General features: G+C 47.3%; 4 protein-coding genes across 4 annotated transcripts; 1 reads left to right on the top strand and 3 right to left on the bottom strand.

Annotated features, from left to right (window-relative positions):
- Positions 1 to 800: 800 nt before the first annotated feature.
- On the bottom strand, positions 801 to 3,769 carry BDV27DRAFT_136938 (DUF2013 domain-containing protein). Its single transcript, XM_032068876.1, has 7 exons — positions 3,573 to 3,769; positions 3,312 to 3,404; positions 3,073 to 3,191; positions 2,767 to 3,004; positions 2,589 to 2,689; positions 2,381 to 2,537; positions 801 to 2,329 (listed from the first exon to the last, which is right to left on the bottom strand). Exons 1-7 carry the CDS (start codon positions 3,616 to 3,618, stop codon positions 1,005 to 1,007), a joined length of 2,079 nt encoding a protein of 692 aa, XP_031921995.1. The 5' UTR covers positions 3,619 to 3,769; the 3' UTR covers positions 801 to 1,004.
- A 349-nt stretch (positions 3,770 to 4,118) lies between these two features.
- On the bottom strand, positions 4,119 to 7,138 carry BDV27DRAFT_60793 (class I alpha-mannosidase 1A). Its single transcript, XM_032077078.1, has 3 exons — positions 5,851 to 7,138; positions 4,237 to 5,793; positions 4,119 to 4,172 (listed from the first exon to the last, which is right to left on the bottom strand). The coding sequence occupies exons 1-3, from the start codon at positions 6,807 to 6,809 to the stop codon at positions 4,133 to 4,135; spliced, it is 2,556 nt and encodes an 851-aa protein (XP_031921994.1). The 5' UTR covers positions 6,810 to 7,138; the 3' UTR covers positions 4,119 to 4,132.
- A 2,434-nt stretch (positions 7,139 to 9,572) lies between these two features.
- Positions 9,573 to 10,076, top strand: BDV27DRAFT_163126 (uncharacterized protein; the record flags this gene model as incomplete). Its single annotated transcript, XM_032073507.1, has 1 exon — positions 9,573 to 10,076. One exon carries the CDS (start codon positions 9,573 to 9,575, stop codon positions 10,074 to 10,076), a length of 504 nt encoding a protein of 167 aa, XP_031921993.1.
- Positions 10,077 to 11,947: 1,871 nt separating this feature from the next.
- Positions 11,948 to 15,406, bottom strand: atgI (autophagy protein ATG9). Its single transcript, XM_032068875.1, has 2 exons — positions 14,373 to 15,406; positions 11,948 to 14,298 (listed from the first exon to the last, which is right to left on the bottom strand). Exons 1-2 carry the CDS (start codon positions 15,101 to 15,103, stop codon positions 12,174 to 12,176), a joined length of 2,856 nt encoding a protein of 951 aa, XP_031921992.1. The 5' UTR covers positions 15,104 to 15,406; the 3' UTR covers positions 11,948 to 12,173.
- Positions 15,407 to 17,292: the final 1,886 nt, after the last annotated feature.

Raw genomic sequence — 17,292 nt, 5'->3', positions numbered from 1 at the left:
TCTGCATTTCGCCCAAGGTGGTTCGTCGTATTCTAGTCTATGACTCAACTTACACGTATGCAGAATCAAATCAGGCGGCCCCAAATTTATACGCTAGTACAAAACAAACTAGAGAATTCGCCTCCAAAATGCAGGCTTATGGGGCATGTTGGATGGGGTATCCTTGTTCGGACCACTCCGTTTACATCCGTTATCGATGTATTTTATAGTTCTAGTCTTAGGAGGGACTCTAGGCAACAGTAGTAAGCACTAGGAGTGATATCTCTGCCAGAGTAACCCTGTATATCTCCCAGTTCCAAATACACATATATCAAGTTTGAAGCTTAGAACCTTCCTTTCTGACTATCCTTGGCTGCCGCTACACTTATAGCGGCTGATCTCACTTGTCCGCTGCTTGAGCGTTACAATATACCTAGATAACCACATGAAGGGGAAAAAGGAGGAATAGGTTTTCAGATCACTGTCACTTGTACATAATTGTGTGGTATCCAGTATAGGATATCCCCTTTCGTGAATGTTGCCATATCTGACAAGTCGTTCATATCTAACCTATGACTTAACCTCCTTCCATGTGTATCTTAGACAGGAAAGAAAGAAAAGCTCCGACTTTATCTGGCTACAAGCAGTCAAAAACTCGTTTGCGGAAGCTCCAGGGCCGTGGGCGAATCCTGTCCTAAACTGGATGGTGTGCATTGGTATTAGATGCTGTCGCGATCTATTAACAAATATAAGAGCTTGGTATAAATGAATGCTTCTATCCTTTTTTTAGTTCTCTGTAACGGAAGAGAGAAACAAATGCAGTAAACAATATGACAATCTCTAGTATTCTAGCGCTATGCTATTACTATTGTATATCAATGCAACCAAGTAAGGAACGGTACTCCATACACCCGAGCTGGAAGGAAAACAACCATGGAAGGAAACAGCGCCATGCCTATGCCTATGAATGCTTATGCAATGGATTAGTCAATTGATCATATCAGTGGCCTCAATCGATCAAGTAATTAACTAAGAGACACATTCTGTACGGCCTCTTCCACGCTGACTGTCATATTATCGTGGCGTTTTTCATTCGGAACTTCAGGAAGTGCGGCGTGTCCATCATGTCCGTCTTGACTTAGGGTTGGGGAATCAGTCTGGGATGGTCTGCGTCGGCCCGATCGACGGGTCTTGGGTGGTTCGGGTTTCTGACCGTGCTTTTGGGCGGAGCTGCTGCTCTGTTGGATTTGGAGTCGGGACGGGCTCGTGACTGGAGTGCAGTGACTGGAGACATGATGAGGGTGGACTACTGGGAGGGTAGACCGTCTCGGTGGGGGGACCGCTGGGGGTGGGTTCGAGGCGGAGCGGCGGCCGTGAGCTGGGATAGGAGGGACGAGGCCTGATGTGCTTGTTGAATTCCTTCTGTCGGAGGGACCTTGTGGGATGGATGGTGTGGAGGGGGTGACGGGACTTGGGCTTGGGCTTGCTCCGGTTCCGGTTCCTATCCCTGGCTCTTCGGGGATCTTGTCGTTTTCGTCTCCAGTAGTGCGTCGCCCACGCCAGCGTCTTGACTTCGGCGGTAGCGGTTTGACCTTTGGTTTGTTGGGGCTGGATGGGCGGTCCGTTGTCGCTGTTTGAGCCTTATTGCGGCTCGGCGTTAGGACGCCTGGTTTCTCGTGCTGTGCGGCTACTTCTTGTACGCTCAGGGAGGACGACGATGCAGGTTCCAAGTGCATACCCAAGCGTTGGGCTTGGTTGAGTACTTCTGTTTTAGGCGACTCATCAAGATAGGTCGGAGACAGAGTCGCGGGGGAGCTCTCAACTGTGCTCGTGGGAGAAATTGGCTGTGAGGTCGTTGGCTCCAAAGGCGTACCTATCTCAGCCTCCGGATGAGAGCCATCGGGGATCGTAGGACAAGATGTAATTATTTCTTCCTCGGGGTTTTTAGGAACTTGAGCGTCTGGCTCTTCATCTCGCAACCAGTCCACGGTGGCACATCGGATGACAAGTCTTCTCGTCGTTTCGTCGACCTCGTCGAAATGCATGATTTTCTCCTGATCGAGCTCGTTGCTGGAGAGCTGACCTCGGACGAGGATACTGAGCATTCTTTTCAGTTCTTCTTGTTTGTAGTGTGGCGGTGTCTTCAATTGGGTATGGGCTAGCAATGGGTAGAGAACGCGCAGGTAAGTGTGCCGTAAAGCAGAGGCCTCTTCGGGCAGGTCCAAAAGATTTCTTATTAGGATATCAACCAGGACATGGAGATCATTCGTGTAGAAGTACTCAAAGGTCGTGGGCGTTGTGAAGATCAGGTACAGTAGCTTTAGGGTGAGAAGTTGAAGCGATGTTTCGGCTGTCTTTGTTAATACCACATACGGCGAAAGTCTGAAATGATACCACCTACCTTCTCGATTTATAAGAAGAATAATGTTCTCGCCAAACGTCTTATAGAGATTACCATGCATCGACAAGATTTTGATAACTTTGTTTGTCAATGGAGTCGAGCTCTTCTCGTCCACGGGATCGTGGGCTGAGATCATGAATTGCTCGTTTAGAACCAACTGCTAATAATGAGTATGATCCCTCGGACAACAGCACCAGGCACCACTCACCAAGACTCGAATTACTGTATAATGGTACGGGTCACTGGAATCATAGGAAAGCTCTTCAATGATGTCAAAGAGGCTCTTGACGAACTCATCATCCACGAGAACTGCGGCCATTACAATGGTTAGTTTCAACACACCCTTCTTTTGATGGCGGGTCCAGCTGGTGAAAGGCACTACTCACCCAGATCTTCTATCTTAATTCTTTGAATTCTTGACATCTCATATATCAGGTCCATAAAAAGTCGATGAAGCCCTGTTCCATCGCTTTCAACCTCTTTCTTCCTGTTTTGCGCTTGAAGGAGCTCTAGCAAACGTGGAAATGCACCCTCTTCGTTCATCATGTGTAATGCGACTTCATTCTGCCGACCATCAAAGAGAAGGAAAGACGAAATTAGACAAAGTGTATCCGAGTCATCGTCCTATGCAATCCGCCGTTAACGACTGGTGTCAAACAGATACAGCCGTGATGACTACTACAAGACCATACCTGCAATAAACCGTAGATCATTTGTCTCCGAACATAATCCGCATGCGAGGCGAAAATCTTCGATGAAAGCAGCTTGTACGAGCATCTCGTAACCTCCAACTCAGTCTGGAGATATTCATCTGTTATCGTCCAGGTATTATCTTATCAGCCCATGTCCAACTCTGTATTAGATCATGCTCGCATGGCGCAAGCGCAAAGGGATTTCAAGAAATTCGGATGCAAGAAATAGAGTATCGGACCTTTGTATTTGGTCGCCAGATTCAGATAAGATCGCAGAGCATTGTCGATGAGGTCTTCGGAGGAGCAAAGGGCGGACACAATCTCTTGAATCTCTGATAAGAACACGTCGCATACGTCAGTTAATTTACCCCGAGTTAATTTGTAAAGTGTAGAGGGCCATGGGGCAAGGTAAAAAGCACAAGTTCCTCTTCGAGAAAGAGTTGATCCCAGATAGGTATTTCGGCGCAAGACAGAGCGCAGATCCCTATGAAATCACTTACCATCCCAGAACTGTTGTTCATTTTCCAATGAGACCTCAAACTCCATTTCCCACGGCTCGCTCGTCGTCGTCGGGTGTGTCGTGACTCTGCACTCATCCCGCCTTTGCGCCCGTCGCGAATGCCTGTAGGCTCCGTGGGGGGAGGGACAAAGGGGAGCGAATTGGTTGGGGTTAATGACGTTGGTGCTTGAGGATGAAGGGTGAGTGAGTGTGGCCAACTTTTGGAACTAAAAGGCGGGCAGCGGGGCGCCTTTGCGGCGATCCCTCCGCGTGGCCTAAGGCTTTACTTTCTTTTCCGTCGGAATGCATGCACTTACCTACTAGTAGGATGCCGGATTTGGGCACCTGTTGACGTTTTCGCAGCAATTTAATCTTTGTCCCTACTAGGGTCCGTCTACTTCGCCTACTCTTCTAGACATTATTTGGCTGCTGGCGTCTCAAGATCAGAGACCCTCTTCTTCACAATACATAGCTATATACTCATGGGCTTGCTCCTTCTTGGTATCACAGTACACTTTTTACATAGGATATAGCAGAAATCAAGAGAAAGATAAATCAAAACTAGTACACGGGGCGTTTGAAAGGGTGAGCTTCAGTGTTCCTGCAATGACCAGTTGTTAGCATCATCATCCAGAAGGCAGAACACACTCACAAGGAGTACTTACAGAACATATTCGTCTAGATCCACCACGTTCGGATCGCTGAAGAGTAGATAGAAGTATTTCAATGTCTCCGCGAGCCAAAACGACTGCATCTCATCGGACTTTGTCGGCTTATCGACGGTGACGTCCTTGATCGTAGCATGCGCTATCTCCGTCCGAGTATGCTTGGCGATAGCTTCAAACATCTTCCAACCCTTCTCGCGCCAGTATTCCTCGCCAGTGAGGCGGTACATGATGAAGACGGACTCAATGGCCTCAGGACGAAGCAGATAGATGCGAGAGTTAATGCGGACCACACCCGGTGGAAGATGCTCGTTCTGGATCCGCGACAAAGCAAATTCTTCGTGAGACAGCGTTAAATCTGTCGAAGATCCTTTAGGGTCCCGTCCCTCTACGTCACTGGAATCACTAGGTTTTGGAGTATGTGTAGGGCTAGCGATGACGTGCCAATTGCCACGCTCGGGGTCACGCTTCTCGCGAAGAGACCTTGGAGTAGGAGACGTCCCGTTGGTCTGGATTCCTCTCACTTCCTCCTTCTTCTTGTTCTCCTCTGTCTTCGCGCTTAGCTCTTTCTGCTGCTTGCCCCTAGCAATGCGTTGTTCTTCGTTAGGATCCAAAGCCTTCCAATACTTAGCCTCGTCCCACACACACTGTTCATTCTCTTTGCAGGGTATCATCTGAAATTGTTCGGGCATAATACCGGTCTTCGTAGACTCATACGCCCATACACATCCATCCGTCAATTTGGCAGCAAGTTTAAGATCACTATCAATTCCGAACAACTTAGACCCAATGGCAAACATGCCGCCAGCGAAGCAGGTCAGATGTGCCCCCTCATACTGATAGACCGGTTCAGCATCCAGTCGGGGTTTGGTGACGGTCGCTAGAAAGCGGACGTCACGGTCGTCTTTGATCATAGGTCGGAAGAGGAGATGCTTTCGCGTTGCATCTGCGGTTTTTTCATACATTGTACGGTACTGTTCGTTGAGACCACCTAGAAGCATGTACTCCTTAGGTAGGTACTCATATGTCGAATCTCCCGGGGCCGCGAGCCCGAATTGGAGGGAACCTGGAGCATTGGTAAGCCCCCCTTTGCAGTACTCCGCAGTGTCTCCAGTTGAAGTTGGAATTTCAAGCGCCTTGGGAGCTGGGATCTGGGGGTTTGTGTCAAAGAAGGCTGGCTGTGCATCTTCATGAAGCTGGCGTGAGTCCAAAAGAATTCTATAACTTTCCGCGTCCGTCGGAAAAGAGATTGTGCTTTCAACAGGTGTTGGGGTAGCCGTAGGAGTGGAAGAATTCCGTGGTAAATCACGCGGGGCGTCGTGGCCAGTTCGGGATTGAGAAACTGTACATCCAGAAGCATCGACTTTCATCGGCCACAGACCTGGCATGCTAGTTTGGCTTTGGAACTTCTCTAACTCGTTCGTGATCCGTGCAATTGCATCATAGTATTTGTCATCCCTGGTCAATTGCGCTAAGCGTGTGAATTCTACCGAAAGAGAGCCCAGCTCGGCAAGGACGGACATGATACTAGCACGATGGGGATTCGACGCATCCCCCCTGCCTTAATTGTTAGCCATCATTACAAAGATACCAGGGCCATGTGGTAATACTTACGGCTTCCACTTGTAAAAGAGCATCGGCATCCGATTGGGCGTATCAAAGGCGCCCATCAAGACTTCCGCCAACTCGACCGCTTTTTCCAGGAGTAAGTCGTGCTTATGTCCTGAGATATCGTAGGCACCCAATAGACCACCAAGATATCGGATTGCCGTTTCGAAAACAGGAATCTCGCTCTTTTTATTTGTCGTAAAGTCAATTTTTTTCACCTGATCGACAGCAATAGAAAATTCTTCCTCCAAGCCCATGATCCAAAGGGTGTCCAACGTGTCAACAAGTGTTGCTCCCCACCCGTTGAAAGGATCTCGAAATGCACCCCGGAGCGGCATGACCTCGTCGTGGCCCATAGCATTCTTCTTGTATCCGTTCCACGCATGTTCGAACGTCGCCTTGATGGTGGATAATCTGCTCAGCCGTTTAATCTTATCTTCCGAGGCTTCATCGGAGAATTTGGCCTGCAGTTTCGGAAGAGACTTAGATTTGCCGGTCGGTAATTTGATCAAATCTGCAGGTGTGACAGGATATCGCTCCGGCAATTTCTTCCAATGAGGCACCGGTTGATCCTCGAGACGGTCCGAATCTAGTTTACCCTGACTCTGTGCGCCAGAGTTGTCCGGGAAATAAGGCCCATCCTCCTTGGACGACGGTTCGTTCGACGGTTTTGGGCGTTCAGGGGTCGATAAGCCATCGTCTGAGTGGGGAGGCTGTGAAGGGACCTTTTCGTCTGATGTACTGGGATCAGTCGAGCCCTTCGGTAGAGGTGTTGGCAGAGGGGTCTCGGGTCCCTGGTTGTCCGCTGGGGGTGGATTTTGAGGGTAAGAAACCGGCCGATCGACAGGCGGAGGAACACCCAATGTCACCGTAGGGGGCTGGCGAGATCGACTAAAATGAATGATAGCCAAGAGAGATACAGCCGCAAAGATTAGCAGAACTCGATATCGCCGAGCTCGAAACATGGTTGGTGATGTCGCCGTAGGCGAAAAAGAAGGACCAGAAAGATAAAAAGTGATCCAAAAAAGGAATTAATGGTAGGAACGAAGGATGAAGAGCGACATGGGAAAAATCCACCAAAGGGGGCAGGAAAGGGAAAAGTACTGTCGTGAGAGTCGAGATCAGGAGACAAGAAAAAGAGAGACTGGTAAATTCAAGTAAACAACGAAAAGAAAACTGCAAATTGGATGAATCAAGTGGGGAGAGGTTTCTTTAGATAGATCATCATAAAGACAGATACTTTTCTGTCCTGCCTATAGGAGAGTATCAGCGATTGAGGAGAAAATTAAATAATAATATCGGAAATTTTCCAATTGTCCGGCTGAAGCAAAGAAGACCTAACAGATTGTTGAACCAACAGGAGAGAAGGCCAAGAGACGAGTGCCTCGGGCGGGGATCGAAAATTTAAATGTCAGTTACATTACCGACCCAAGTCCTAGAGGGGAAGCAAAGAAGTAGTAAAGATCAGCATTTCGCCTAATATATGGGTAAATTCTTTAGTCTTATGCATAGAGAGTCACATTGCTCTGCTTGATTATATCAAGCGCCAGCAGAGGGATCAGATGCGCTGCTCTGGCTGATATCGGCACCGAGGAATCCGTCCCCCGGATCAGCGACCGAAGGATCAGCAACACCCGATGCGAGGTTCCAGACTCTTCAGGTCAATTGGCAAGTAGTACTTGTGAGACTGTTTTCCCCTGCTCTTGAACATGGTGACTGTTTTGAATAATTGAATTGAAACAATATGCCTATCCGTATTGCAGGACTGGTGAAGCATCATATTCAATCCGTAACGACGGAGTACTACTAGAATAAGATACTATACAATGAAAGGGTCTTGCCGGACCCTGCAGGGTTCAGTGTTTCTAAAAATAACCCCGTAACCAGGGGCAGGGCCATTGCAGTTCTTATGTAATCAGCCGCTTCTCCCTGGGTACAGAACTAGGATATAGTAGTAGGTAGCTACGTCTCTGTAGACAGTGGGTGCGAAACGAGAAGATTCACACAGCATAAAACAAATAGACAGATATCAGATCTTATGGATTGTTTCCTAACTATCTCCTTACTCCTACATAAATCACATAGTATTCTCTTTGTTTTCTTCCAGATTATGCAGGCTTATTCATACTGTGCACATAGTAAGCGCCCTTCCGGTATACGTAGTATGATTGGCGGTATGCCTTCGGCGTGTATTAGTACTAGTAGTACTAGTAGTAGTAGGCCAACGGGCTACGGAAGCGTGCATCGAAAGTCCTCGCCAGGTAGGTCTCGGTCACGTGGCATTGACACTGCTAAACGATACGATTGATTTTCAGTCACGTGACATTGACCCACCTGAAGAGGACTTTCTGTGCACGCCTCCGTACAAGATGTATATTAGGAAGATCGGAAATGTTCAGACTATGGGGCTGGTGCGTCAGGTCAAAGAAAACATTCAAAACGAAAAAAAGACTGGTAAGGATGGGGTTCAAACTGTCTTATGTTAGTGTCAAATTGTAGCCAATCAAAGATTAGAGAACATACCCCATGCATCAAATGATAGCGGGTCTCAAAACAACTGCTTAAGTCCGCCGCCTGTTGTGCATTTTGTTAGTATGCGCGCGCATATTTATTTATAGACGGATGAATTACCTTAACCACTCGGCCACCTTACCACAAAGTGGATGAATTTTGGATTTAAGGATTTAATTGCCTCAATATCAATGTCGGTTTAACATCACTCCATAACAATAACCAATAACCACTGTACGGGCAGTTCATGGTCTATTAGTCTGTAGTTGTAACTATAGTTCAACTTTATACCAGATAGCTCATGTTCGTGCAAAGAAAGGTACGGGTCACGCCGACATACACGCCAAAAACAGTAGTTAAGGTCTTGTGCAACAATGACATGATAAACACAGGCTCATCTCTATAAATACTAATCTCCCCTCCGCCTTACTCTTGCTTTCCCATAATCTCTAGCTCCTCTATCTATCCTCTTTACGGTTTTCTTTTATGTCTTATTGTCACCCCCTATCCCACATCACTCGGAACAAAGAATAATTACATTCCATAACAACACCTTGCAGAGCGTTTTTCCAATCAGTGAAGATGTATAACCCACATGGACCAGTCTGCAAATACTACGGCATGGAGGGCCATGACCAAATGTTTGCAAACCAAACGGAATACACAGTTACGGGAATACGCTCACATTCAACAGCCACCAACGCCACAAGGAAAGCCCATTTCAGGACCACGAAGCTTTTTCCAGGAACGCTTCCCCAACCAGGTGCAGCCAGCTGTGGCCGAGGATAGGAGCCCAAGTGCACCAGCTGCAGTAAGTCTCAGTGTCTATAGTAAACCATCGTCTTGAGGTATGGAATATCACTAACAAGTCTTTCTTCCTACAGGACTCGTCCGCCGTCTGCCATTCCTATGGTGTTTGCTAATATTCTTGAGATATTCATGGCCAGATGCTTCCAGTCCCTTGCACCAGGGATTCTTGAAGAATATTTCAGTAACGCAGAATACTCTGGTGCTGGCCTGATTGTCGTTCCGCCACTTCTTCAGGGAATCTCGTGTAGCCCACATGTCAGATACATCTACTCACTCCAGCTAGAAGACTCGCCAGATATGGAGATTAGGGCATGGTCACAATATCGATTGAAGCGACGGTTAGAAGCCCAGCCTTTATCTCAAATCCGGACTGGCAACTCCCTCCAGCGCCATGAACATCTGGAAACATGACATCAGCTGCAAGCGCACAACTTGGGATCTCTGCTCTACAGCCCATGGATACTACAGCTTTGCTCACGAAGCCATTAGACATGGAGTCCTGCTTGCGTACAGTTAAAGATGCCGTTAGAAAGCCCCAAAAGGTTCTTAAGCCTAGAGGTACTCTTAAGGCCCAGGTTGGGATAATTTTGGACCAGCGTAGCTATCTTAGTGAGAGCCAACCACTGTCATATGGTGCGGTCGGCGAATGTGCAGTCTCTTGGGGTATCAAGCAAAGTGGATTCTCTGAAGAAAATTCGCTTATTTGGCCTTTTCCATTCACCCAGGAAATAACCAAGCTATCAACATCTCTTTTCTTCAAGCAGATGAAGCCAGATGATGCTAATATTATTTGCAAAGCCAACAAGGGTCTTATCCAAGCAAGCAACCTACGGATCATCACTAAAAGTGATGCTGAAGTTACACGGCTCCTAGACCTAGGGCGCCAGATTCGAGGAGTAGGTGAGTTTTAGACAGGCTTTAGGCAAGATTCAGGTGGGTCTGAAGGTCAGAGCAGCAAGACATATACCCAATGAATCAAAGACGATAGTATAAAAGATATATAACAGAAGGATATTTGCGGATGGTCACCCCTACCGCTGGAGCTTGTCGTCCTTTACCCTTGTGATTAGCGATCTGATTTTCTTCTCGAGCCTGTTCAGCCAGTCCATCTTGACTGTAGTAAACCCTAGTGCAGTCAGACGGCTGCAAGAGTTAACACTAGCAAGGTATATAGAGAGGCTGGTTGGCTGTGAAAGGTGGTGTGGTCTGAGAACAAGAAGATCTGAGAAGTAGTTTGCAGGACTTACCAGGAGTAGTATCTTCAGTGTCAGAGTCAACATCTGAGTCAGTGTCGTGATCAAAGTGTGTGTTGATATAAGAGTCTGTGTTTGTAGAGTGTAAACTTTGGTGGGCTCAGATTTGATGGAATCCACCTTGATTCAAAGCCACGCAATATTTTCATGGTGACTTCTTTATTCAAAATCTTGTAGAGTTGGCTAACGATAGCTCTCAGTTGGTCATTCGTTCCAATCTCAACTCAGTGAAAAATACTTATTGGATCAATAGGTTAGCCCAATATATATTCTGTGAGGGTAGATATGGAGAGTGAATACCTGATTCTTTGAGTTCAGGTACAGGAACACCCATTGAGACCCGTCTATGATTATTCCATATATTTCCTGGGGTTCATTCCCAGATTTTCTTCGATTGCGCTGGATTAATGCTGTCAATGTCCCGTCAGTAAAGTGTGAATTCCAACATACACGAAGATTCTGGGCTTACACATGGCTGCAAGGACTGATAAAAATTGATATTTATCAACAAGATTTTCTGCGCGAAGCACGATCAATTTGGTCTCCAAATTGCATGCCTCTCCGTACCAGAATATGGAGTCTGCTGCGCATTCTAGGATTTAGTTGTTGCTCTGAAGGGTGTCTGGTAAACATATATGTTGTTCGTAGGCCCAGGAAACAGTCACTAGACTCTTCGAGATATTCTCCATATCGAATGGTGGTTAGGAGTACATATCGACATTCTTCTCTATTATGATCTTTGTTAGAGCCAGTGTATGATGTCAGATGGCATCGACGCGTGGCCGAGTTGAGGTAACAAATGGAGATCCAGCAACAAGTGCTAGACTGTGATCGTCTAGTAAAGAGACAAACCAAGTCAGTAGCTCATATGCTATGTGAGGTGGGTGAACGTGCCATAGTTTCTGATTCCTTACGCTGGTATTATCTGTGATTTTACAATAATCGAAAAAACAGCCATCAGACACGGAAGATAGAGAGTGTCCCATCGCGAAATCGATCTTCAACTTCAACGACGCCGAATGGTATGTATATACTTTCGAGTTGACCGTATACACAGTCTATGAGACTATTGCGAAGACTCATGCGTGTTCGACAGCGAAGTGGAGGATGATCAGTCAGACGCGAGAAGAGGAGTCAAAGGTAGATCCTGACTGAATTATCGTGTCATATTGGGGCCAATCTGACGTTATGGGATGACAATATGAGGGTAGATTATGATGAAGCAGAACTTAACTTTATATTGTACGTACTTTGCACTATGCCTACAGTTCAGTTGTGGATATTATTGACGGCATTAGCAACAGCCCAGCGTTATATAGACCCTTTTCCAGAAAGAATGAGTACATACGACCACACAGGGTTTGGAAAATAGGGCTTCCCGTCCGCTCAGCCGTACTTTAGTAGGTGACTAAAAATTTCGATCATTTGGACACGGTAGACATTTACTTGGGTGGGTACGGAAAGGGATATTAATCTGTCATTTACTAGTATCATTGAGTATTTCTATAGTTGATACTGTGACCTCAGATAGGACATTCCGAAGAGTAATCTAGGGCTTTTAAGCCATTATCTACTCCCAAGCGCCATGGGTAGGTAAAGCTGGGTTGAATGTATATACACTCAATATAGTGTGCGCGTTTTTAGGACCTGTGAGTATATTTGAACTTCCATGCTGATCATGTGAAAGTAGGCAGTCACTAATCCTATTGATGCCAATGGAGAAGTTTAGGGGGTGACATATTCATCCTCCCCCTTTTATATCCCAACTGTGGTGCGTCCGCGGTTGTCCTTGCTGACCTTTTGAAATTGCTGGATAAGCCCTAAGACCCCTGCGTTCCCAGCAATATCTTCGACGTTCTCTCCGTCCTCACCTGTGTCCTTGTCATTTTCATCCCCCATCAAGTTCATCCGCCAGGACTCTCCAAGGTTGCTATCACTGGTGCCGATAGCGCCACCGCTGGATCCCGTCGTTGTATGTGGCGACTTCTTGACAGCAGCATGACGGATCTCCGCTGAGGGTGATTCATTGCCGTCCTCGATCGGGTCACTCATGGGTCGCACTGGACGCGACGACCTGAACCGTGGATAAAGGGCAGAGCGGTTTGCCGTCCGGAACTCTGACGCTGTCGGCTGATGATGCGGGTCAAGGAGGATAGATGGTGCGGGAGACGCGTGATCGCCAAAGCCTGCGGCCCCGAAGCCAGGGCCCAAGGCCGATTGTTGCCCCATAAAAGTAGCTGCTGGACCATGTCGTGTTTGAGTTTGTTCCAGCCGCTCGCCGATATTACCCATTTCAACGGCAGACGGCGACCCCAGGGTCGGAAAGGCAGGTGGAGGATGGAACTGACGGCGAGTGGACGGGTTTGCAGGGCGATTACCACCATAATTATCCAAAAAGCCATAGTAAGATGCAAGCATTTTGCCATCTTTAGTCGAAAAGTAGTCCGCCCGCAGGTCCTGTCTCCCGCTCTCTCGTCGTCCCGTACCGCCTTGAGTAATGGCGTTGGTGCCTTTCTTGAAATCAAATACGGCAAATGAGCAGAGATATCCCATGCCATCCACATGCACGGTGAACTCCCGGAAGAAGTCGATAAGACGATCACTGCATTTAGGCAGGCTGAACCAGAGAATAAACGGGGTGAAGATCATGCTCAGGATCTCTTCTAAGAAGATGACGATCTTCATCTGGTAAAGCATAGCAAACTCCTTCCGAACTTCGTCACTGTGCAACCGCCCCTTCCAATGATTCGGGAAATAGTGGGTGAAGTCAATCACTTCAAGAAGTGCAAACTCGGGATCAAACACATTTGTTTCTTCCGGAACTAAGCCTCGGGCAAAAGCCCACACAGAGCCAAAAACACCCAGGTAGAAAAGGACGGTTCGGTCATGTGTTATTTCAAAGCCCAGGAAAAGTTCTGGGTCTATTATTGATACCAGAGCCAGTACGGACGCCAGGGCGCCCGAAACAAACGCCACAAAGCCAGCAACCTGGACAGTCTTATCCTTAGGAAATTGGTCCACATAGCGGCTAGCAAAAGGATACGACATGTTGACACGGCGCTCAAATAGATGCCAGAGTTCATTGAACTCTCGGAACTTCCATTCGGCTAAGGGGGTATACTGCCGGGATCCAATCTGGGACGGGTTTTTCTTGTACTCGTTAAAGTAGCGGAAAAAATAATGCATCAAGAAGTAAACGACAATAAAGGGGGCTACGAAGATATTCATGATACCTGCGAAGATGAATCGCCGCCGCAGGCCCTCACTCAAGGCTTTTCGGTGGGTATCCTTCAGGAACAAGGTTCGTACTTGGCCCTGGTCATTAAAAACATAGTCCATAATGCAGAGATTGATGTTCCATTCTAGCGTCTGCGAAAATAGTTGCCTGTTTCGGAGGAACGGTATTGGGAGAGTCAAATCTAGTATGTCTTTGTTCACCAAAGCGATCAAGTAGTTCTCTTTACGCATCAATCGGTTTGCGATATCGTGAGCATCCATCCTCTGCTTGGACTGGCTCCCCATGAACTTGCGATGTCTGGCAGAGACTGCCCCAGCAGTGGCAGGGTTCGCATCTCTAAGAGTCATCAGCCGGCTCACAACCTCCTGCCAGGAGATCGTTTGGATCTCGTTATCAGAGATTCCGAGCAAATAGTAGTAAAAGTCATGCATGTGCTTGAGCCTTCTAATATCCATCAAGTACTGAAAGGCCTTTCCAATCCAGAAAACAGTCAAAAGCCAGAGCAAGAAGGTAGAGGACATCGACATCTTCTTAGTGCACTGTTGGATGAGTATATCATCCATTTTTCTACTTCCTCGAAAATTGCGATAATCGATGCAGTTGGTGAGAAAAGTACTAAATCCCACAACGAAACCAAACGTCCTGTAATTTGTTTATGCATTCGTCAGCGGAGGTAACCATATAAGAGCCAAGGGTGAGCTCAGGTAAGGGCGTACAAGAGGCTTAAACACCGGTTCAGCAAAATTGACCATATCCCATTCCCTAGGAAGTACGTATAAACATCCTTCACAAAGTTGTCCAGATTCTCCACGTTTGCCCACAGCCACATGGCTTTCTCTTTGGGATCTACCGTGGCCAGGTTAGGATGCCCCAGCGACCAGATTACCCCGGGACGTTGTCCCCTGCGATCATTGTGGAGCGGTAGCTGTTCCCTTGTTGTATTCCAACGAACCCGATCTGCACGCGATGAAGGGCCAGGGGCAGGAGAATGTTCTCGCTGCGGATGGCGATGAGAAGGAGGAGGTGGGGGAAGTCGAGACTTCATCTCGTCGTCATCCTGGTGTCCTTCTACTAGAAGGGAGGGAGGCACATCATCATCACCGTCGTCGGGGTCCTGGTGCATCCACCGAGGACGACTGTGTTTCCGCCGCCGAGAACCAGTTTTAGCAGCTGCTGTGCCAGAGGTTCTTTGTGGGCTTCGTTGCGTCAGAAACGGCTCGCTCGGGCTCGGGCTCGGACTCCGTATGCCGTTTCTCGCAGCATCGACCATGGCCTCTTCCAACTCACGGTCACTAAATTGAGTCCTCTGATCATCTTCAAATTCTAGTCCTGCACGTTCCTCAACATCCGAAGGATTCGATTCTGCGTCCTGCTGTCGAAGCGTTTCGTAGACCGATGGAGAGCCGTTCGGAGGAAGGAAACGGGATAAGATGTTTGATGTCATCATCGTGGGCTAAAGATCTTGGAATGTTGATTGAATCACATCAGTGGGAGCTGCCTAAACAGCAGTGCATCATAGCCACCCTTAAGCCAGAATACAAGCGTCAACTAAGGACCATTCATCGAGGTAGATCGTCGCCGGCGGTCAGCTTAAGGTACGAATGGGAGCTGGGCGCAATCAAAGTATTCAGTTGTGTTAGTGGGGCAACAAAGATATATTTAACAGAGAACTAGTGAGGCCTTATGTGCTATACTGAAGAGTAATACGAAGGCCTGGTAAGCAGATAGGGAAGCGTTGACTCTTAGTGTAGGGGGAGTGGTTGGTTGACAAGCAGCAGCATATGGCCAGTCCTCGTGATAAGCTATGATGCAGGCGGTCACGCCGATATCAGATCGCAGCCTGAGGCCTACAGAATCATGTGAGAGATACGGTGGATGGTCATGTGACTTCTATAGGATCAACGGTTGATCCGGCGGGCGGACCCCAAAGATGGAATGGCACCATGAACTGACGATTACGTACAGCACCAACGTGATCGGAAATCGAGTCAGGAGTTCGCTGACGACACGAGTCAGTTGTTTGTAGGATTTTCTCGGGATGAGCCGCCAAACACCGCTGATTGGCTACAATGGTCCAAAATCCTCAGCCTCCCTTGCGTTCATGCGGGGGGGATGGATTGGTTTCCTCTTCCACTAGAAAAGCCAGTTGCGCGACTTCCGTTGTCGGTGAGTCTCAGTGGGCTCGAGAATGCATCCAGAATACAAAGTACCTTTCTAGAATTACCGAGACATGTTCCACTGCAGGGAGTCAGATAGGCCCTTACCCAGCTCTCGTGCATTGGTGTGATCATGGAACAGGTCTTGTCGCCGTTTGTTCCTGCATCTGTTGAACATGGGTTGGAAAATCTTACATAAGTATATCAATCACTCGATGTAAATTTGTCGCCTAATTTCTCTTTTTATCCCTCAGTTGTGGCCTTATGAAGCAAAAGAAAACAAAACGAAGAAAAGAAAATAAAATAAAATTTTATTGCTCTGTACATGCGGCCCTTCCTATCATGGTTCCTTTAGTTTCATCCTAAGATCCACATTGTTTATTGTACCTATCTTAGCCCACATTCATGATAAGTAATTTATTTTACTCCCCCTCTTAAGCGTTTAAATGCAACTACGAAATAACAGCATTGCTTTCCTAGAAATAGCTTTGGAATTATTTTTTTCCAATTTTTTTGTTTTTCTGTTTTAATTTTTTTCAGATCTCATCTTCAGACGGGTATCTACTATTTGCTTCTTTGTTCACCCGAGAGAGAATTGGCAATCATAGGAACCCAGAAGTAAGTGGATAGGAAACCCACACGGACCAGTAAGTGAGTCTAGCGCCTACAAGCTAATGGATTCTGAGCCCCAACTCCATAGTGCAATGGCCTGCAGACCGAGAATCACCTGACTACGTATTACGACGTAGTACGATCCTTCCTGGCGGTAGGGCAGCCCAGCACGTAAGACATCATCTAGTGTCACGTAACTCATGCTGAAATGAGCAAAAATAATAGGAGGCAATGGTTCTCTATCAGACCGACCCTCTCCTATTCTGACTGTCTCAACATAAATAACCAGGGCGAGCCTGTCAGGAAGACTGGTGAAACAGACCCCTGCGATGATTACCATTAGTTTGCCGACTAGCTTACCTGTCCCTGAGGGAAGTCAATCCACCTAGGTTTATCGGTATACTTTCGGAGATAGGGAGTCTAACGCAACCAGCGGGCACGGGCTGTTAGCCCTGCCCAGGTCCACTCGACAGGTGGACATCCATTTGGAAGTTCGTATTGAGTCCACAGGCGACCATACAACATATCCTTGATCATGGTCCAGCATTGCGCCTCTTGTCAGATAGGAAACTATATCACTAATTTTTAGACCAGTAAGAGTTGGGGCCTCAATCAATCGGGTTGTCATTTTCGCCGCATTTGGTGGTGATTCGATACCGATGAGTTACCATTCCGGGAATCCACTTCAAAGTGGCACAGTTGCGGAGTCTTCCTCCTGCTAGGCGGTCGAATCATAATTCTAGTGGCCATCACGAGAATATGAAGACGAAGGAGGGAGTAAGCCCAAATCAATAGTGTATTCTACTGCTGTGCTCACCTTATCATTGGGAAAAGTAAGGGCAAACAGTGACGTTTTCCCTTTTTTTTT

Source organism: Aspergillus caelatus, assembly GCF_009193585.1.
Source record: "Aspergillus caelatus strain CBS 763.97 unplaced genomic scaffold BDV27scaffold_297, whole genome shotgun sequence".
NCBI classification, from domain to species: domain Eukaryota; kingdom Fungi; phylum Ascomycota; class Eurotiomycetes; order Eurotiales; family Aspergillaceae; genus Aspergillus; species Aspergillus caelatus.
This window is presented reverse-complemented; position numbering and strand designations above follow the sequence as displayed.